Source organism: Bison bison, unplaced genomic scaffold (genome assembly GCF_000754665.1).
Source record: "Bison bison bison isolate TAMUID 2011002044 unplaced genomic scaffold, Bison_UMD1.0 scf7180017864343, whole genome shotgun sequence".
NCBI lineage: Eukaryota > Metazoa > Chordata > Mammalia > Artiodactyla > Bovidae > Bison > Bison bison.
The window spans coordinates 4,455,181-4,476,818 of record NW_011494915.1 but is presented as its reverse complement, the minus strand read 5'-3'; the positions used below and the strand labels follow the sequence as shown (position 1 = coordinate 4,476,818).

The window sequence follows — 21,638 nt, the reverse complement described above, 5'->3', positions numbered from 1 at the left end:
CCTGTGGTCCAGCCTGCTACACGTGGCTTTTTGTGGTCAAACTCCTGCCTTCCTGTCTTCCCCATTTATCCCTGCCCCCCAGTATGCAGCCACACTCCTGTCACTCCAGATCTCTGACTGCCCCCCAAACATGCCAGGTCTTTTCACACTTCCCTGCTTTTTAACAGAGAATCGTGGAAATTTCAACTCCCTCCCCTGTGTTCTGGCAAACTCCTATTCATTCTTGAAGACTCAAGATTTGGAAATTCCTTACTCTGGACAGCTACTTCCATATACTAAAGCAATTATCTATTTCCATGATTGTTTCTGCCTCAAACTGTAGAATCCTTAGAAGCAGGACCTGTCTCCTTCCCATGAAGAGAAAGTCCTGGAGTCAGGCTGGGCCTAAATCCCGGCTCTGTAATTTACTAGGCATCTGTTCTTGTGCAAGTTAACTTTTCCATGATTCAATTTGTTGAACTGTAAGATGGGTTAGCAGTGTCTTTACTACAGAGTTGTTTAGAGAATTAAATGTATATTATATGTTAATATATATAAATTAGAGTGGTACCTGATGTATAATGTAGGAAGCACTAAGCCAACCTAGCCATTAATACGTTAAACAGTCATCATAAGGTACAGGAAGTACCTGGAACATGATGTATATTATATATACAAATTTTAAAGAAAATGCCCCATCTTATCCCTCTCTCCTCTTCATCATCTCTTCTTTGTTCTCTTTCTCCCTCAGTCCCCCTTCCTTCCCACTCCTCCTCCCTCCTCCTATTTTTCTTCCATCCTCCTTTCTTTTCTCTCCCCTTGGACTCTGAGCCTTCGGCTTGCAAGAACCTCGAGGCTCTTCTGGGGATGCTCAGTGCTGACGGTCCACTGCACTCCGCTCTCTCTTCCCTGGTGCTTCTGCAGGGGAGGCTCCTGGGGGAGGCAGCGATGGTTGTGGGCCCAGAGGCTGGTGTGAGTGGCTGGCCCCTGGGCCGTCTGGCCTGATGGGGGTGGGAGGGGGTGGACAGGGATGGGGCAGGGACAAGTCTCCTTCAGCAGTCTGCGCTGAGTGGGCTGGCCTTGCTCACGCTCCCTGATACCTAAGTCTCTCAGTCTAGTCTTTCTGGATATTAAGGAAGCAAAATGAGAACAGGAAAAATACCAGAAAAAACTGACTTTCCCTTCCTGGCAGGGCTTCTCTGACGACTTTAGCTGCCTGATCCTCCTGCATTTATGCTACTCTGGAGACGGAACCCAGAGTTTAGAGTTTGGGCTTTGGTCTTCCACTTATCATAGATGAGGCATAAGGTGAATTACTGGGGTAAAAGAGGCCTCAGTTTCCTCATCTATGAAACACGAATACATTCTCAGGGGCAGGGGATATGTGGACAGAGTAGGGTGCATTATGGCTATGTGTGGAAAAGTGTTGCAGATGGGCACGGCGTCTTTGTCATAAAGATAACGACCTGGAGGATGAGGTCTCAGAGGCCTATCTGTCCCATGGCAGGAGCCTTCCAGAACTTCCCAGAGCTGTGGGCAGGCTTGGCCCCTGACCCTCCTCATTCCCAGGAGCCCTGGCTGCCTGTTCTCCTGATTTTGCCTTCCAATATGAGGTGACCGAGGGAGGAGAGTGGCTCAGAACTTCCAGAGGAAGGGCCAGGGCTAGGGCCCGAGGAGACGGGTGAGCACCGTGCCCCTGGGGGAGCCACAGGGGGACTGCCTTTCTGGGGACAGGCAGGAGAAGGGGCACTATTTTCAGATTTGGCCAAACAGGCTCAGACTAAGCCTGTGGCAGATTCAGACAGTCCCAGAATGGAGGCAAGGGCAGCCAGGAAGGGGCGGGGCTGTGAGCTCTGACCCTGCAGGACCCAGGGCTCAGCGGTTTTTCCTGGAAGAAGTGCACACCCTGGGCCTCAACCACCAGGGCTGAAAAGCTGGGTGCTTCCAGGGAAGGAAGAAAAGTCAGTAAAGGTCAGAAGAAACAAAGGAAAATCTCTTCCTTTACTGTCTTCCTCTTCTCATTCTGTTTCCTGAGCTCCGTAAGCAGGTCCTCCTTTCTGCCAACACAATAGTGTTACCTAAACATTTAAGCCTCCTCCTTCTGCCTCAGTCAGGCTGTCACTTCTTTGTGTTCATCCTTTTGTTTTAAAACATTTTTATTAGTTCTTTTTTTCCCTTAAAACTTTTAACAGCTGTTTATAAAAACATGACAATTACACAACATGGAACAAAAAATCTGGTAAAAATAACTCACTATATGGTACATATACTCAGACGGTGTGATATATTTATATAATAAAAGATGAAAATAGTCACTTTCCATAATAAAAATAAGTTCTATTTTTTGTTTATTTTACAATATACTTAATATTCTTTTCTTCTTTTGCTTCCTCTCCGGTTCCCACTTCTTCACTCCAGGCCTCGCAGGCGGGAGACCGGTGGCCGTCCCCATCGGCCCGGCCGGAGCCCAGGAGGCAGAGTGGGTGCAGGGGCCTTAGGAACACGGGCGGCAGCCGCACTCTAAGTGTCTCTCCAGCTCTTCCACGAACGAGGAGCCGTCTGTGCACTGAAAGACGTACTTCCGCCGCTTGCTGCGGGTGGGCTGGCAGCACTGGGGCCCGCAGCCCCCACGACACTCCATGACAGGTATCTTGGAGGCCGTGGCACATGATGCATAACCCTTCTGGCGGCGGATCACCTCTCGGACCACCTCTCCGAGGCAAGGCGTTTCTGCAGAGGGCACAAGAGGCAAGGACACGGCATTGGTGGTGCAGGTGGCGGGCCAGGGTAGGCTGCTCCAAAACACTTGTGGTCTGAGGACCATATGTACTTATACATTCTCTCCTCCTTCCATCCATCTGTCCACCCATTATCCCAGAGGTCCCCAACCTTTTTGGCACTAGGGACCAGTTTCACGGAGGACAATTTTTCTATGGATGGGGTAGGTAGGGAGATGGTTTTAGTTTTGCCCGCTGCTCACCTCCTGCTGTGCCTGGTTCCTAACACGCCACAAACCATCCTGTCCATGGCGCAGGGGTTAGGAACCTCTCCATTAACCCGTCTATTTCATGAAAGCTTAGTGGCTTTTCTATGCCAGGCTGTGTGTGTGCGTGCGTGCTCAGCTGCTCAGTCGTGTCCAACTCTTTGTAACCCCATGGACTGTAGCCTTCCAGGCTCTTCTGTCCATAGGATTCTCCAGGCAGGAATATGGAGTGGGTTGCCCTACCCTCCTCCAGGGGATCTTTCTGACCCAGGGATCAGACGTTTCCTGCAGTGGCCGGCAGATTCTTTACCACTAGCGCCCAGTGTAAACTAAGCCCTGAGGATATAAAAGTGACAAGATCAGGCTTGGTCCCTTCCTTCAGGGAACTTAAAGACCAAAGTAGATGTGGCAAGTTGGTGGACTGAGGGCTCAACCCCATCTCACACCCCATCCCACACATATGTTGATTGTACCATAGGTGCTTAACAACCAAATTAAATGCCAACATAAAAAAAACCCTGAATATTTCATCTAAACGTTGGGATATCTGGTTTCTTTGAAAACCAAGGGGTCTGGGAAGCCAAGCCTGCATCCCTGCATGGCAGTGATGGGCTGAAGCTGAGAGCTTTAGACAGGACAGGAGATATCCAGTTTGCCCCAGTCCTCACTATTCACAGTAGCCTGTCTCCATTGGTGTAGAGTCTAGACACTATATAGTCATTTAAATACATATATTTGTAATGATCAACTGAGCTGAAGAAACAGGACAGGTTTACACAAAATACTTAGTAAAGGAGCCTGACTAGCCTAGGGGCCAGATATTGTCTTTCTGGGAAGTGATGCTGGAGTTGAGGTGTGAAAGAGGAAGAGGAGTCAATGAGCCCGAGGGTATGCGTGTGAGCTTTTGTACAAGTTGTAGAAATGAGAGGCGGGAACCCCGAGGATCTGCTTAATCCTCTGGTTCCTGACCCAGCTTCTCACCTTGACCCTGCTGCTGTCCTCAGTCCACTGGGAGGGCAAGTGGAGCAAGGCAGTGAAAAAGGGAGCAATGCACCTTGGCCACACGGGGTCTTCGGCCTCTCGGCCTTGGACCAGTCCCTTGCCATCCCGACCCTCAGTTTCCTTGTCTGGAAAATAGTGACACATTTCCTGGTCCTTCCCGCCTCTTCATGGGCTCTTATGAGCATCAGAGGGATTGTGAGTGCATTTTAAAGCTTTAGGTGGTTAATGTGATGTCATGTGAATTTTGTTAAGCTTGATGTAGTTTTTCAAAATTATGAGATTGTTAAAAGGATAGAAAAGAGACTAATGATCACAGGTGTGTGTGATGTGGGGAGGGGTGGAACGCAAACTCCGCACACTGGGCCGTCGAGTTGAAGGGAACAGGGGTGCTGTTTGTATTGTTCTGGCAACTTTTCTGGTAGATCTGAAATTATTTCAAAATACATTATTTAACAAAGTTAGTTAAGAATGGTATTTTAACAAGGTATAAAATGTGAAAGAGTCCTCTAGTGGGGGGTGACCTGCCTGGGATTCTGGTGACAGGGAGGGAAACAAAGACTCAGGTTCCGTGCCAGAGAAAAACCTCCAAGAGGAGACAGAACCATTTCAACTGTAACATAATTTCAACTTTGCTTTTTTGATTAACACTAAAGGGGCCACTAAGGGAGGTAAGTAATTTAATGTTTTCAAAATGGGATCAGACCAAGGAGCTGTCTTCTGTTGACCCAATAATGGCAGGAGGATTGGAAGGACACTGCAGAGCAACAGCTGAAATGTTAGTATGTGTAAGAGTCACCACGGGCTCTTATTAAAATGCAGGTTCTGATTCGAAAGGTCTGGGCAGGACCTGGGCGTCTGCATTGCTAATAAGTTCCCCGGTGAGCCAGTGGTGCTGCTTAGAGGGCTACGCTAGCAGCTCAAAGGCTGGCAACTGGAACAGGATAAAGGGAGGGGAGAGGGGAGAAAGGGTGACCAGACAGCTCACCTAGTCCTGGCTGTTTGTTAGACAGTTTCAGTTTGGGTCCCTCAAGGTTGCCAAGCTGTTTCTGAATCTTTGACCTACAGGAACCATGTGGGATAGAGCACGTTTAGTGCAGTTCTGAACTGCTATGTTCTGGTGCTAATTTATTATGCAGCAATGGATAGCTCATACAGGAAGGTACAGCGTTGCTCCCATATTCAAAGTGAAGGAATCTGAGGCTCAGTAGGTGACTCAGTGAGGGTCGCGCAGCCTCTAAGTGGCGCAGCTAGACCTGGAACTCAGGCCGCGGGATGAAGGTGGAGTCTGACCCTGACCCCTGCATCCCTCTGAGGCCCCTCCCCTGCGCACACTGGACCCACCTTGTTCACAGTGCTCCCCACTAAAGCCAGGCCGGCACAGGCAGTAGGGCTCCCCTCGATCTGAGACGTGGCACTGTCCCTGGTGACATTTGAAGGTTGAGCAGGCGCTGTTGGAGTCATTCTTCTGGTCGCACAAGGCCCCTCCATAGCCTTCGGTGCACCTGCACACGTAGGAGGTTCCGGATGCCACACACTTCCCCTGGATGCAGCTGGGGGCAGAGGTTAGGGTGAGAGGGGAACCAGGCAGGCAGAGCAGCCGCAGGCTTTCTCTGTCCACCCCAGCCACTCCCGGGCTCGGACCAGGGGTCTTGGAGCCGCGCGATCCTAGGCCTGCTCCACCACATGGTCCGCCCTCTGCCAGCCCAGTGGCCCAGTATCAATCAGCTGGAGCTCGTGAGTATCACCGAAGACCACTGTCAGCTGTGAGTGCAACAAGGCTGGCTTATTGGCTGTTTCATACCCAGACATCAGAGCCCACCAGTCTTGGTGGCAAGTCACTGCTCAGAGAAACCTAAGCAGTCTCCAACCAGTTTAACTGTTCTGCCATCTTAACTGTTAACATGACTATTCCTACCACTACCACCAGCTACCACCTGCCCTGTGTCAGGCATTAGAGCACGTACTTTACCCCCAACATCAGTCTTATTTTCTACCATCGCCTCTCCTCTATATACCTGTGCAGTAGACAGTCTTATCTACATCTCACAGAGGACAAAGTGATGCCACAGCCTGGGTTCTTAATCATGCTGCAGCATTCTCCCTACTGGGATGATGTTCAGAGCCAGGCTTCATTGTGGACATATTCACTGTAGAGTCAAACATGCACACACACTTCAGAGCGACCCAGGAGACCCTGCCCCCTTCCAGCTGTCCTTCGCTTCCTATTCACAATATCAAGTCCCAGCTTGCTTAGCCACGCCAGTTACCAGGCATGGCTCCAATGTTGGTTTCGGTTGATTCAGATCTCTGAACACTGAGGACGCTGGACGTCTTAGGTTTGGTACAAGGTCCGACACATCGTAGGCCCTCAGTATTTGAATGCATAATGAATGCCAGAGCTAGGCCATGATTCATCTCTGTCTGCTATACACCCCTGGCGCCTGCATGGGGGGGCACTGCTGAGAGGCGAGCTGAGTTGGGGCTGAAATGCACCCACCTGCCCTGGCATGTGTGCACTGGTGCCCCATTCCACTTGGCTCGGAGGCACGTGGGGGCTGCTGCAACTCTAGGCAGGCTCTGACGGTCATTTGACAATCACTTTTCAGCCAGGCCCTTGCACACTGACATCCCTTCTGAGCAAAACCTGCTCTTTGTGTAAGTGCCTGACCTTCTGAGCAGCCCCCCCACAGGTCCTGCCTACAGTCTGACTGCAGTCCTTCCAGCTTCCATCTGTGCTCACTTCCTGCTGGGGCGGGGGTGACGGAGGAGCGGGGAGGGCGCAGAACACAGACCTGTGGCCAAGGCAGGGGTCGCGGGCCTCCTGGTCGCACAGCGGGCCGGTCCAGCCCGGGTGGCACTCACACAACACGCTGTCCTTCTCCACGGCTCGGCACAGGCCGTGCCTGCACACGCTGCAGGACTTGCAGCCCGGCGAGACGCCCAGGGCCTGTGGGGGGAGGGCCTTGAAGTCCTGGAGCTCGTTGTTGATGCGCACCTCGTGGATGCAGCCGTGGAAACCACCCAGCGGCCGGTCCATGCCCTGGCGCAAGGCTGAGAGGCCGGTGGAGGTGGGGATGCCTGCGGGAGGGGCACCAGACGGCAACCTGAAGACCCGCCCCGCCCACCCTGCACGCCCACATCCCAGCCCTCGGAGGTGGACTCTTGGGGACAAGCCTTGGGAATCTCAGTATTGAACAGCCTACTCTGGTCCTTTTTGGGTCTTTTTGTACATAACCCTTTGAGAACTACGAGCGCAAGGCTGTGCTTCAGGCCCAGGCTCTGCCAGGCTGGTCGCTTCTTCTCTCTTTGGCCTTTGAATGCGCTTAATTTTAAACATGCTCCTCCATACACATCAGCTGAGCCTCAAAGCATCAGAGGAGGTGGCAGAGCCGAGGCGAGCCTGCATATTGGAGGGTCTGCACCCTGTCTGCATCTCCTCCCTCCCCATTTCATCTTCACCTTCTCCCAGCCCCTGAACAACTTGTAGTTTCTCAGAAGGAGCCCTGCCCTCTCTCCTTTTCTCTTCTCTTCCCCATGACCTGGCTAACTGTTCACCCTTTAGGAAGCAGCTTGGCCATCACTTCCTGCAGGAAGCCTCCCTTGATTGGCTTTGACAGTGGGTGCTGAGATGAGAGCTATGAGCCCCACCAGTGGGCCTGGGTGTGGGTACCAGAGTACAAGGGACAGGTGGGAGGAGATGGGGTTTACCTCCAAGGTAGAGGGGGCTGTTGATGCTCACTGCTGGCTGCTTCTGGAGCTTTCCCAGGCTTTTGGGGGCTCCTTTGTCCACCACCAGGTTCAGGGTCTGGTTTAGCATCACTAGCTCCACGCTGTGAAACTGCCCATCATTCACAGTCTCCACGCTGGGCAGGAGAGAAGGGAGAGAGACAGAAAGTTTGCTGAATGCCTTCCACAGCCTGTACCATGTGTGAACTTGATTGGGATTCCTTGAGTTTTATCTCGGAGTAATTCCAAACAACATAAATCACAAAGATAAAAACAGTACATAGAATTCTTAATACCTGTTACACCTATAGCTTCTCCACTTATTCATTTCATCTGTCTTATCTATCTATATAGATATACCTCAGAGATAATGCAGGTTCAGTTCCAGATCACCTCAGTAAAGTGAGTCACTTTTCTAGTTTCCCAGTGCATATAAAAGTTACGTTTATTAAATACTTCATTAAGTGTCAATAGCATTTTGTCTAAAAAGCAATGTATGTACCCTAAAAATACTTTATTGCCAAAAAAATGCTGTCACTTGAGCCTACAGGGAGTCAATTTTTGCAGTAATAACATCAAACATCACTGATCACCATAACAAATACAAAAGTGAAAAAGTTTGAATATTGTTAGAATCACCAAAATATGACACACAGGCATGAAGTGAGCAACTGCTGGAAAAATGGCACCAACAGACTTGCTCAACACAGGGCTGCCACAGACCTTCAATTTGTAAACAATATAATATCTGTGAAGCACAACAGAGCAAAGTGCAACAAAACGAGGGGTGCCTTTAAGGGTATTGAATCAGTTATCAAAAACTTCCCAACAAATAGAAGTCTAGGGCCAGATGGCTTCATAAATGAATTCTACCAAAAAAATTCGTTTTACTTTTTTTCTACCAAACATTTAAAGAAGACTTAATAACAATCCTTCTCAAACTCTTCCAAAAGTAGAATAGGAATGAATACTTCCAAGCTCTTTTTACAAGGCCCGCATCACCCTGATACTGAAAAACAGGAATACCATAAAAAATGAAAATTACAGGCCAATATCCCTGATGAAAACAGATGCAAACATTCTTAATAAAATATTAGCAAACCTAATTCAACAGTACATTGAAAGGATCAGACACCATGATCAAGTGGATCCATCAGTGTGATATACCACATTAACAAGGATCAGAATCAAGTAATCAGCTCAATAAATGCAGAAAAAGAACTTGACAAAATTCAACCATCTATTTCTGATAAAAACCCTCAACAAGTGGGTGTAGAGGGAACATTCCTCAACATAACAAAGGCCACACATGGCAAACCCACAACTAACATTATACTTAGTAGTGAAAAGCGGAAAGCTTTTCCTTTAAAATTGGAAACAAAACAAGGACGTCCGCTCTCACCACTTATATTCAACATAGTCTTGGAAGTCCCAGCCTGAGCAACTAAGAAAGAAATAAAAAAGGTATGAAAAAAAGTGAAAGTGAAAGCTCCACAGTCTGTCCAACTCTTGGAGATCTCATGGACTGCAGCCTGCCCAGCTCCTCTGTCCATGGGATTCTCCAGACAAGAGTCCTGGAGTGGGTTGCCATTTCCTTCTCCAGGGGATCTTCCTGACCCAGGGATCAAACCCAGGTCTCCTGCATTGCAGGAGATTCTTTACCAACTGAGCCACTAGGGAAGCCCCAAAAGGTATACATATCACAAAGAAGTAGAACTGTCATTACTTGCAATGAGATGATATATACAGAAACATCTAAAGTTTCCACTGAAAAACTGTCAGAACTAACAAATTCAATGAAGTTGCTAGACATAAAACTATAAACATCAGTTGCATTACTCCACTTACATCAATGGACAGATCATCCAGACAGAAAATAGGGAAACACAGGCCTTAAATGACACATTTAGACTAGATAGACCTAATTCATACCTATAGAGAGTTCCATCCAAAAGCAGAACACCACACATTCTTCTCAAGTGCACATGAAACATTCTCCAGGATAGATCACATGCTGGGCCACAAAGCAAGCTTTGGTAAATTTAAGAAAACTGAAATCATATCAAGCATCTTTTCTGACCACAACACAGTGAGATTAGAAACCAACGGTAAGGCTAAACTGCAAAAAAACCCACAAATACATGAAGGCTAAACAATAAGCTACTAAACAACCAATGGATCACTGAAGAAAGCAGAAAGGAAATAAAAAATGCTTAAAGACAAATGAAAATGAAAGCATGACTCTCCAAAACCTCTGAGATGCAGCAAAAGCAATTTCGCTTTTATAGGGACGTTCATAGCAATACAAGCCTACCTCAGGAAACAAGAAAAAACTCAAACAACCTAACTATATACCTAAAGCAACTAGAGAAAGAAGAACAAACAAAATCCAAGCTTAACAGGAGGAAAAAAAATCAAAGAGCAGAACAAACAAAAAAAAAGAAGAAGAAGAAAAGAAAATACAAAAGATCAATGAAGCTAAAAGCTGGTCTTTGAAAAGATAAACAAAATTGATAAATCTTGAGGAAAACTCATCAAGAGAAAAAGGGAGAGGGCCTAAATCAGTAAAATCAGAAATGTAAAAGGAGAACTTAAAACCAACACTGCAGAAATACAAAACACCATAAGAGACCACTATAGGCAGCAGTGTGCCAGTAAACTGACAGCCTAGAAGAGATGGACAAAAACTTAGAGAGGACAACCTTCCAAGATTGAACAAGGAAGAAATAGATGATGTGAGCATACCAGTTATAAATGCTTAACTTGTATCTGTGATTAAAAGATTCCCAATAGGGACTTGCCTGATGGTCTAATGGTTAAGAATCTGCTTCCCAATGCAGGTGACATGGGTTTGATCCCTGATCAGGGAACTAAGATCCCACATTCTGCTGACTAAACCCATGCACCACAGCTACTGAAGTCCATATGCCTAGAACCTGTGCTCTGCGACAAGAGAAGCCACTGCAATGAGAAGCTTGCACATTGCAATGAAGAGTAGCCCCTACTCTCTACAACCAGAGAAAACCCATGCAGCCAAAAACAAAGTTTTTTAAAAAACTCCCAACAAACAAAAGTCCAGGACCAGATGGCTTCGTAGGAGAATTCCATCAAACGTTTAGAGAAGAGCTAACACATATCCTTCTGAAACGATTCTAAAAACTTGCAGAGGAAGGAGCGCTTGCAAACTCATTTTGTGAAGCCACTATCAACCCAATACCAAAACCAGACAAAGATATCACAAAAAAGAAAATCGCAGATCAGATCACTGATGAGCACAGACACAAAAAATTCTTAAGAAAAATTAGCAAACCAAATCCAACAATACCTTAAAAACAGGAGAAATATCAATAACCTCAGATATGCAGATAACACCACCCTTATGGAAGAAAGTGAAGAGGAACTTAAAAGCCTCTTGATGAAAGTGAAAGAGGAGAGTGAAAAAGTCGGCTTAAAGCTCGACATTCAGAAAACTCAGATCATGGCATCTGGTCCCATCACTTCATGGGAAATAGATGGGAAACAGTCGAAACAGTGGCTGACTTTATTTTTGTGGGCTCCAAAATCACTGCAGATGGTGACTGCAGCCATGAAATTAAAAGACACTTACTCCTTGGAAGAAAAGTTATGACCAACCTAGACAGCATATTCAAAAGCAAAGACATTACTTTGCCAACAAAGGTCTGTCTAGTCAAGGCTATGGTTTTTCCAGTGGTCATGTATGGATGTGAGAGTTGGACTGTGAAGAAAGCTGAGCACCAAAGAACTGATGCTTTTGAACTGTGGTGTTGGAGAAGACTCTTGAGAGTCCCTTGGACTGCAAGGAGATCCAACCAGTCCATCCTAAAAGAGATCAGTCCTGGGTGTTCATTGGAAGGACTGATGCTAAAGCTGAAACTCCAGTACTTTGGCCACCTCATGCGAAGAGTTGACTCATTGGAAACAACCATGATGCTGGGAGGGATTGGGGGCAGGAGGAGAAGGGGACAACAGAGGATGAGATGGCTGGATGGTATCACTGACTCGATGGACGTGAGTCTGAGTGAACTTCGGGAGTTGGTGATGGACAGGGAGGCCTGGCGTGCTGCGATTCATGGGGTCGCAAACAGTCGGACACGACTGAGCGACTGATCTGATCTGATACATGAAATAGATAACTGATAAGAATCTACTGTACAGCATGGAGAATTCTACACAATACTCTGTAATGACCTATATGGGAATAGAATCCAAAAAAGAGTGGATATATCTATAACTGACTCACACTGTTGTACAGCAGAAACTAACAGAACATTGTCAGTCAACTATATGCCAATAAAAATTAATTTAAAAAAGAAAGAGAAATAAGAAAACAATCCCATTTACATTGCATCAAAAAGAATAAAATACCTAGGAAAAAAATAATTAAGGAAGTAAAACACCTGTACACTCAAAACTGCAAGACACTGATGAAAGAAACTGAAGACGACAAAAATAAATAGAAAGATGTTCAGTGCTCAGGGACTGGAAGAATTAATATTGCTAAAATGTCCATACTACCCAAAGTAATCTATAGATACAATGCAATCTCTACCAAAATTCCAATGGCATTTTTCACAGAAATCGAGTAGTCATCGAATTTATATGATACCATAAAGGACTGTGAATAGCCAAAGCAATCTTGAGGAAGAAAAGGCTGGAGCCATCGCTCTTCCGGATTTGAAACTGTATTACAAAACCAGAGTAATCAAGATAGTAAGATATTGGCATAAAAACAGACACATCAATAAATGGAACTGAGAGGGTAACAGGCAGGAAGGCCAGTGGTCTCCAAACGGAGGAAATAGGCTATAAGTGTCAGACGTTTTTTTTCTCTCTCTTAAGCGGCCGGAGGAAACAAACTAGGGGTTTTTTTTTTCCCCTTCTCTATACAAATTTACGGAGACGGCAATGGCACCCCACTCCAGTACTCTTGCCTGGAAAAATCCCATGGGCGGAGGAGCCTGGTGTGCTGCAGTCCATGCGGTTGCTGAGTCAGGCACGACTGAGCCACTTCACTTTCACTTTTCACTTTCATGCATTGGAGAAGGAAATGGCAACCCACTCTAGTGTTCTTGCCTGGAGAATCTCAGGGACAGAGGAGCCTGGTGGGCCGCCGTCTATGGGGTCGCACAGAGTCGGACACGACTGAAGTGACTTAGCAGCAGCAGCAGCAGCATACAAATTTAGGGGGCTTCCCTGGTGGCTCTTAAAATACTGTGTTGTCATAATGACACCTGGTTCCACCTGAATTTACTTTTTCTCAAATCTTGAGTTAACCAATGCATTTTTCATATGGAAATGTTTGTCTTAAGCTATGCTAATGTACCACGAATTTACCCCAGTCTCTGTCTTCAAGTCAGTTCCGCCTAATGGCTCAGAACCGACTTGACAATCCAGTATGTTATACTCAAACACTGTTCCCCTAATCTATGTAAATTAAACTATTTGTATGGTAATCTGCCTTTCTACAAGACTCAAGTCAATCATTTTACAGCCCGGGATGACTCCTCTGGTGCCAAGATTATCCCAAAATACATCGTATGGGTGAGGGGCCTGGTGCCATTCTCTGAGTTTTAAGACATTCCTTTCTTTCATTCACAGACTGCTAGTGACTATATAACATCCAGCTAAAAACTAGCAGGCGGGTATTCTTTCTGCTCCCTTCTGATGTCTATGTCAGAAGCTTTCTCTATCTCCTTTATACTTTAATAAAACTTTATTACACAAAAGCTCTGAGCGATCAAGCCTCGTCTCTGGCCCCGGATTGAATTCTCCTCTGGAGGCCAAGAATCCCGGCGTCCTTTTGTGGTTCAGCAACAACCTTTCAGAACTAAACGGAAAGTCCAGAAATAAACTCATGCACATGTGGTCAACGAATTTCCAAAAGAGGAACCACCAATATAAAATGGGGAAAGGACCGTCTCTTTGACAAATGGTGCTAAGAAGAGTGGGCAGTCACATACAAACGTATGCAATTGCACCACTGTCTTACACCATACACAAAAATTAACTCCAAATGGATTAAAGACTCAAACATAAAATCTGAAACGTAAAACCCCTAGACAAGCACAAAGGTGGTGATCTCCTTGACATCATCTCGGTGATGATTCTCTGGATTTGACACCAAGAGCACAAGAAACAAAAAATAAATGAGACCACATCACGCTGAAAAGCTTCTGGGCAGCAAAGGAAATCATCAACACAATGAAAAGGCAACCTACTGAAATGGGAGAAAATATTTGTAAATCATATATTTGACAAGGGGTTAATATCTAAAATATACAAAGAACGCATACATCTCAATAGCAAAACCCCAAACAATCTGATTTAAAAATGGGCAAGATATTTGATATTTGGCAAATATTAGTTTTGCCAAATATCAAATATTCATTTTGATATTTGGCAAAACTAATACAATTATGTAAAGTTTAAAAATAAAATAAAATTAAAAAAAAATAAAAAAATAAAAAATAAAAATGGGCAAGAAATCTGAATAAACAGTTTCCCAAAGAATTCATACATATGTCCAACATGCACATGAGAAGGTGTTCAGCATCACTAATTGTTGGGGAAATATAAACAACAACCACAACAATACGTCGCCTCACACTCGTTGGAATGGCTAGTATAAAAAGACAGATCACAAGAGTTCATGTGGACTAAAGGGGACGCTTGTGCATTATTAGAATATAAATTGGTGCAGCTACTATGGAAAACAGTATAAAGGTTCTTCAAATAGTTACAACTACCATATGATCCAGCAGGTCCACTTTGAGATATTTATTTGAAAGAAACAAAAATTCTTGTGAAATATCTATGCTCTCACATCCACTGCAACGTTATTTACAGTAGCCAAGACATGGAAGCAACCTAAATGTCTATCGATGGATGAATGGATAAATGTGGTGTATGTATGTGCAGTGTAATATTATTCAGCCATGAGACAGAAGGTCACACACTTACTGTACAGCACATGGAACTCTGCCCAGGGTTATGTGGCAGCCTGGATGGGAGGGGGGTTTGGGGGACAGTGGCTACATGTATATGTATGGCTGAGCTCCTTTGCTATTCACCTGAAATTATCACAACATTGTTAATTGTCTATATCCCCAATACAAAGGGCTTCCCTTGTGGCTCAGCTGGTAAAGAATCTGCCTATAATGCGGGAGACCTGGGTTAGATCCCTGGGTTGGAAAGATCCCCTGGAGAAGGGAAAGGCTACCCACTCCAGTATTCTGGCCTGGAGAATTCCATGGACTGTGTAGTCTATGGGGTCGCAAAGAGTCAGACACAACTGAGCGACTTTCACTTTCACTTCCCAATACAAAATAAAAAGTTAAAAAAAAGATCATACAATATGACCTAACTTATATATGGAATCTAAAACAAAGCAAAGTGAAAAAAACCTGAGCTTGCAGATCCAGAGAGAAGTCTGGTTGTTACCAGGGGTGGGGGATGGGTGGGTGACCATGGAAGTGGGTCAGGAGGTACATCCTTCCAGTTACAAGCTAAGTAAGTCCTGGGGGTACTATGTACAGCATGGTGACTATGGTTAATAATATTCTATTTTTGGAAGTTGCTAACAGAGTAAGCCTTAAAATTTCTCATCATAAAGTTAAAAGAATTATAACTAGGTGTGGTGATGAATCTTAACTAGACACATCGTGGTGATCATTTTACAATATATACAAATATCAAATCATTATGTTGTACACCTGAAACAATATAATGCTATATGTTATATATAACATATATGTGATGTTAATATCTCAATTAAAAAAAAAACTAAGGATTCACTCCAAATCAAACCTCCCATAACCTTGCCTGTGCCAGTAGGTACTCATCGGTTAATACGCAGCCTTCTTCCTGCCCATCCTAACCACGGTCTCCTGGAAATAATGCCTGAAGCTGGTGGTTTTCAAACAGTGTGTCCCTGAAGGTTTGGGATGGGCAGTGCCGCAGGTTCTGATTTTTTGGCACCACCTTGTGAATCACAATGGTTCCATTTCTACTTCTTTTTTTTAAATCGTGGACTTTGAAGTAAAACACAGATGGGAAAAACGGCTCTGCTGCTACAAAAGATGAGAAAAAAATTGGAAAAAAACAAAGCCAAACCCCAAACAACTTGCTGTGAACTCTAAAAGAGAAAATCCTACTATGGGTCCGAGGCCCAGTGAGTAGTTTCCTGGTCATCTACTTAGGAATTTCAGAGGAGAAAGGGGCTCTGACATTCTTCCTCATTATCCACCAAGCCCACTGAAACGGCACGGAGTAGGAGGTGGGAAGCCCTGGCCGCATCAGAGCCGGGCTGGGAGGTTCCTGTCGGGACTGGCATGAGAACTTGTGTCGGCAAAGAGGGGCCCTTGGCGCGCTCTCCTTTTAGTAAAAGTTGTGGCGGGGGAGAGGGGTGGAAGAGGAGAAAGCTTGTGTTGAGTGGTTAACTATGCTAAAGCACTCGAATTGTCTCATTTAACCCTAACACTTGTACATGGGATGTACAATTTTTCTCCATTTTAGAAGTGAGACCTAAGGCTCAGAGATCGAAGGTGTCCAGATTGAAATCTTAAAGTGTGGGTGGTGGAAGCAGGACTCAAATCCAAGTTCCCAGGGAAAAGGACCGTACACCACAGTGGGTGAATGGTCATCCCTCTTCTGTGCTGGAAGCATGCACCTGGATGCCCAGGCATGGCCACTAGGTGGCAACAGAGCCTCACAAAGAGTTCCAGCTAGGCAGCAGCCTGAGACCTCAGCCTGCACTATAGCAACCCTGGGCTCCCAGACCATCAGAGCGGGACCACATGCTGTCTCTTGGCCCACCTTTCTCCCTAGCATGTTGGAGAGGGGGTTCTGATAGGCTGGTCTGGCTTCGAGTCCCAGCTCTGCCACTTACTGGCCTCTGGGCCAAGGCTTCATCTGAGCATCAAAGTTCTCACCTCTAAAACTGGGGTGATGACGCTCGCCTGGGGCCTGCAGTGAGGACTGGATGAGATAAAGACTTGGCAGTGGATGGGTCTGTGGTAATTAAGACTGGAGGGAGCACGCACTGGTCACCAAAGAGGGATCTCAGGGGCTGTTCTAAACTTGGAATTCCCGTGGAAACCCTGAATCACTAGCTTCTTTTGAGACTCTGGGGCTTCCCTAGTGGCTCAGAGGTTAAAGCGTCTGCCTGCAATGTGGGAGACCTGGGTTCGATCCCTGGGTCAGGAAGATCCCCTGGAGAAGGAAATGGCAACCCACTCCAGTATTCTTGCCTGGAGAATCCCATGGATGGAGGAGCCTGGTGGGCTATAGTCCACGGGTCGCAAAGACAGGACTGAGAGACTTCACTAAGTAACTCTGAGCCTCTGCCTCCCCACACAGCTGCATCTGTTGGCACTGTGCCCTCCGGGCTACCACGGTCTCCAACACTGCCTGCTGGGACCCGCTTCCCCCAAGTCTGTCTCCTTACAGGTCCCTTGGACCTTGCATGCAGGTGAGTCTGCTCCTCAGACAAGTCTTAGAACAGAGGAATAGTGCAGTCCGCCTCCATTCTGGGGCAGGAAGGACTTGGGTGGGTTTTTGTAGATTGGGTATTATATATCTGGGCCTGGAACTGAATCTCTCTACTTGCAACTTCAGCTGGGAACCTGCACGGAACCCAGCTGCTCTGGGCCTGTACTTCCCTAATACGGTCTGCAGCTGCCCCCTCCCAGATCAGATCAGCTGTGGTTTGCCTTCCTGTAAGGAGGTCGGAGGAGCCATGGCAATCCACTCCTGCATTCTTGCCTGGAGAATCCCCATGGACAGAGAAGCCTGGTAGGCTGCAGCCCATGGGGTTGCAAAGAGTCGGGACACGATTGAAGCAACTTAGTGAGCCCTGGCTCTGAGGCTGAGCAGGTCAGAGTTTACTGCTGTGACTCGGGGGAGGAGATCTTTCTGAGGCTGGTATGGCTTCCCGGTTCCATCAGCTGCTGTTCAGCTCCTCCCAGCCTGGGTTCCATGCATACAGATGGGGTCTCCCCTTCCCCAGAGTCTCCTCGTTTCTCAGCCTGTGGAAACACTCATCAGCCATAGCTCATGTCTCAGCTCAGACATCACCTTCTCCTCCAGGGACCCTTCCCTAGTTCTCTAAGCAGAATCAACTGTCTGTTCCTTCTTCATTGTCCCTACAGCAGGCACTGGCGTCTCCTGCGAGACCTTTTTTATTCTGCTCCTACAACACTTGCTTATTTACACATCTGCCTTCCTCCCTGGACTGTGTCCTTCTGAACACTGTGGCTCCAACCCCTACAACAGGTCCAAGGCGAGGTACTGTAAGCAGCTTTTGGCAGGAAAGAGCTCCCTGCAGGAGGCTCTTGTGTCTTTTCACTAACCTTACATCAGGCACCCCCATGCTCTACTCATCTCTACTCAGATCTTTGGATTGCACAATACTTTGCCTGATCTGTTCTTTCTATAGATCAAAGTAGAACAAATGAGTAAGTAATTAACAGATGACCAGATCTCTTCCCCAGCTTCCCCTTCAGTCATCTCACAGACAAACTCTGTGAGCAAGACAGCGTCTAAAGAAGAGTCACAAGAAGTTGACAGGTCTGCAGAGTGGGAGAGGTGACGACTCTGAGTCCCCGTCTCAGTGATTAACTCAGACTTCTTCTCTTTCCTCTTTAAAAGCTTTCATGGCAGTACAGAATCTTCGGAGGTGGTTTCTGGGGGACACTGAGTCCACCATCTCCCCAGATTGCCAGCATTCTGATTAAAAGCAACTTCCCTTTCTATCAACATTTGCCTTTCTCTTGAGTTGAATCAGTCAGACCTGATTCAGTAACAGTGCCTGAGAGATGTCCCTGAGTGAGTGCACTACTGGGGAAAAACCAGGGCTACCTAGAGAAAAGTATTTGGAAGTAAAGCCACTTATGTTTTGGCCACACCTCATGGCATATGGGATCTTAGATCCCCGACCAGGGATCAAACCTATGTCCCTTGCACAGGAAGCATGGAGTCTTAACCACTGGACTGCTGGGGAAGTTCCAGCAAAACCATTTTTTAATACGAGATTCTTAGAGTCTTGGGCCTTTAGGATTGGGGGTTGAAGGGCACAAAATATGTCACCAGACTTGGCATGAGGATCCTGGCAGGGACATTCTTTACTTGGTTCCTCCTAGAGGTAAGAAAAGGGCCCTGGGGTCTCCCAAGGGCCACGTGCTAACTCTCGCCTGACTCCCTGACAAGCGAGTAGCCATTCTATGGGTTCCTGATTCATGCCTGATTCATTCCTGCCCTAAGACACCAGCAGAGTATTCCAAATTTGTATCAACAGCACACCACTTGACCAAACCAGCAGCTGACCTCAGTGTGGGAAGGGCAGGGGAGTCCCTACGCTTTGGACCAGCCCAGCCACTCCGCAGTCTGGCTGTCACCTTCTGTCCTGCCCCGTCCGTGTACAGGCCCCCAGGAACACACCTGGAGGGACGCAGGGCTGTCATCCGCAGTACACGGGCGAATGTCGCGGAGACATGGGAGAACTCAGCCGCACCTAGATGCGTCAGACACTTCAGGCTCTGGTCAGGCAGCCCTGGACCTGGTCTCTGTCCCTTGGACTTCACCCATGGCCAGCGGCCCCAGGAACACAGACGGTGGCAGCCCCTGGCTCCAGGGAACTCTGAGGCCACTGGGACATTCACTGAACCTGCTGGCCAAACCTGCCTGGTCTCCTCTCCAGCCACCCGCTCTGCTGTGACTCTTCATGGCCACTGCCTTTTCATGGTCCCTCAGGCTGGTGGCTGCTGTTCTCCCAGCCTGCTGGCCCACTGCTTTCCCTGCTCACACACCTTCTTCAGGACCCACTGCAAATGGCTCCCCCTCCAGGAAGCCTTCATGGGTAAGCAAGCACTTCTCAGTATCTCCTACAGGTTCCTTAAAACTGGTGGCTGGGTCGGACCACCCAGCTTGCTTCCAGAGAGCTTCAGGCTTGGGTTGGCAGGTCCAGGGTGGGGTCTGAAAATGTGCATTTCTGACAAGCTTCCAGCTCTGCAGCTGCTCTGGGACTTTACCTAAAGAACAACTGCTTTGGGACTTCCCTGGTGGTGATCCAGTGGTTAAGAATCTGCCTTACCAGTGCAGGGACACAGGTTCAATCCTGGGTCCAGGAAGATCCCACAAGCTGCAGAACAACTACTCCAGTGCACCACAACCACTGAGCCCGCACCGTAGAGCCCACAGGCCCTGATTACTGAAGCCCACAGGCCTAGAGGCTGTGCGCCACAAGAGAAGTCCCTGCTCTCCACCACAGGGAAAGCCTGTGCGTAGCAACAAAGATGGGGCACAACCAAAAATAAAAGCAAATAAATAAATCTTAAAAGAAAAAATCCGCCTTGCAATGCGAGGGACACAGGTTTGATCCCTGGTTGGGGGGCTGTGATCCCACATGTCATGGGGCAACGAAGCCCCAGCTCTGCAACTGCTGAGCACAGGCGCCGGAACGAAATATCCCACCTGACACAGCGAAGATCCCACACGCCACAACCGAGACCTACACAGCCAAACAATACATGCTGCTAAGTCGCTTCAGTCGTGTCTGACTCTGTGCGACCCCAGAGACGGCAGCCCACCAGGCTCCCCTGGCCCTGGGGTTCTCCAGGCAAGAACACTGGAGTAGGTTGCCATTTCCTTCTCCAATGCAGGAAAGTGAAAAGTGAAAGTGAAGTCGCTCAGTCGTGTCCGACTCCTAGAGACCCCATGGACTGCAGCCCACCAGGCTCCTCCGTCCATGGGATTTTCCAGGCAAGAGTACTGGAGTGGGGTGCCATTGCCTTCTCCGAACAAATACATAAGTTTTTAAAAAAGAACCACTGGTTTGTGCCGATGGTTTTCAGCTGGGATTCGTGGGAGGTGGGCTGGGGCCTCCGTGAGGGTGTGTGTGGAGGAGGAGACTGCTCCCTCCAGCTCTGCAGGGTGGCTGTGCTCCTGTCTGTTTAGCATGACTGAATTCCACGTGAAGTTTTGATTGAAGAAAGGATTTAGTTACTGGGAAAAATGTTGCCCTTCACTCATCGCAACCAGACGTGCTCTTGCTTCCAGAGGGGAAGGGCCGGCCTCTGGATGGGATTTGCTCTTACATTCTGTGCTTTCTCCAAGGAATGGCTCTCCTTCCACGGGGAGGTTTTATGTGATTTTAAGTGTAACACAGACAAACATGTCTCGTTTGAATAGTTCCTTTTATACCTATTATAAAAATATTTGTAACTAAAATAGTTTTTAAATGTTCCTAGTTGAGAATTCATTTGACTGAGGAAAAAAATATAGCATGGCGAACTAGCAGAGCTGTAATGTCACAGATGCTATCACTCAGGAGGAAGCTAAGTTTAAAAAGTGAGCAGATTTAAAGCTGATGTAAGGGAGGGCATTAAGTAATAGCCCAGCTAACATACAGATAATGTAAAAATCAGGGTGATGGTTGGAAAGACTGAAGTTTAGGAAATCCTGTCCTTTAGAACAGTTTGAAAGTCACTTAAGGAGAAGTCCTGCTCTCTCCATGCTCTGGAATTTCTTCCCTTTGAGTTCCAAGCTCATCTCGCCCTGTTTTCTTTCTTAAACTAATCAAAGATTGGGATGACATTTTTAAAAGGGCATCTCATTAAGCAGCCTCGTCTCCATTGGAGCAGAGGCTCCTGCCCAGGAGCCAGCTGGCCATTTATCTTATGGTAATGAGGTGTCATCTCCCCGTGGGTCTGCCTTCCTCCCTTCCTCCAAGACCGCCTCTCTGGCACCCGCCACTCTGTGACTGTGTGTGTGTGTGTATGACTGTGTGTGTGTGTGTGTGTGTGTGTGTGTGTGTGTGTGTGTGTGTTGGAGGTAGGGAGTGGGGAGAAGCAGAACCAGAGCCTCTGGCAGCTTCTCACAGTGCTGGATGCAGGCCGGAAGGTGCTGGGGTGGGGGGGCGCTCGTGCAGCGG

At 47.2% G+C, this 21,638-nt stretch overlaps 1 protein-coding gene across 1 annotated transcript in view; it reads right to left on the bottom strand.

The window, feature by feature from the left end:
• Positions 1 to 2,117: 2,117 nt before the first annotated feature.
• Positions 2,118 to 21,638, bottom strand: part of SLIT3 (slit homolog 3 (Drosophila)) — a 928,626-nt gene continuing 909,105 nt past the window's right edge. Inside the window, exons 36-39 of the mRNA XM_010854582.1 lie at positions 7,673 to 7,828; positions 6,757 to 7,042; positions 5,306 to 5,514; positions 2,118 to 2,709 (exon numbers count right to left, since the gene is read on the bottom strand). Of these exons, the coding sequence (XP_010852884.1) occupies positions 2,474 to 2,709; positions 5,306 to 5,514; positions 6,757 to 7,042; positions 7,673 to 7,828 (887 nt within the window). The 3' untranslated portion in view covers positions 2,118 to 2,473. The remainder of the gene's footprint in view (positions 2,710 to 5,305; positions 5,515 to 6,756; positions 7,043 to 7,672; positions 7,829 to 21,638) is intronic.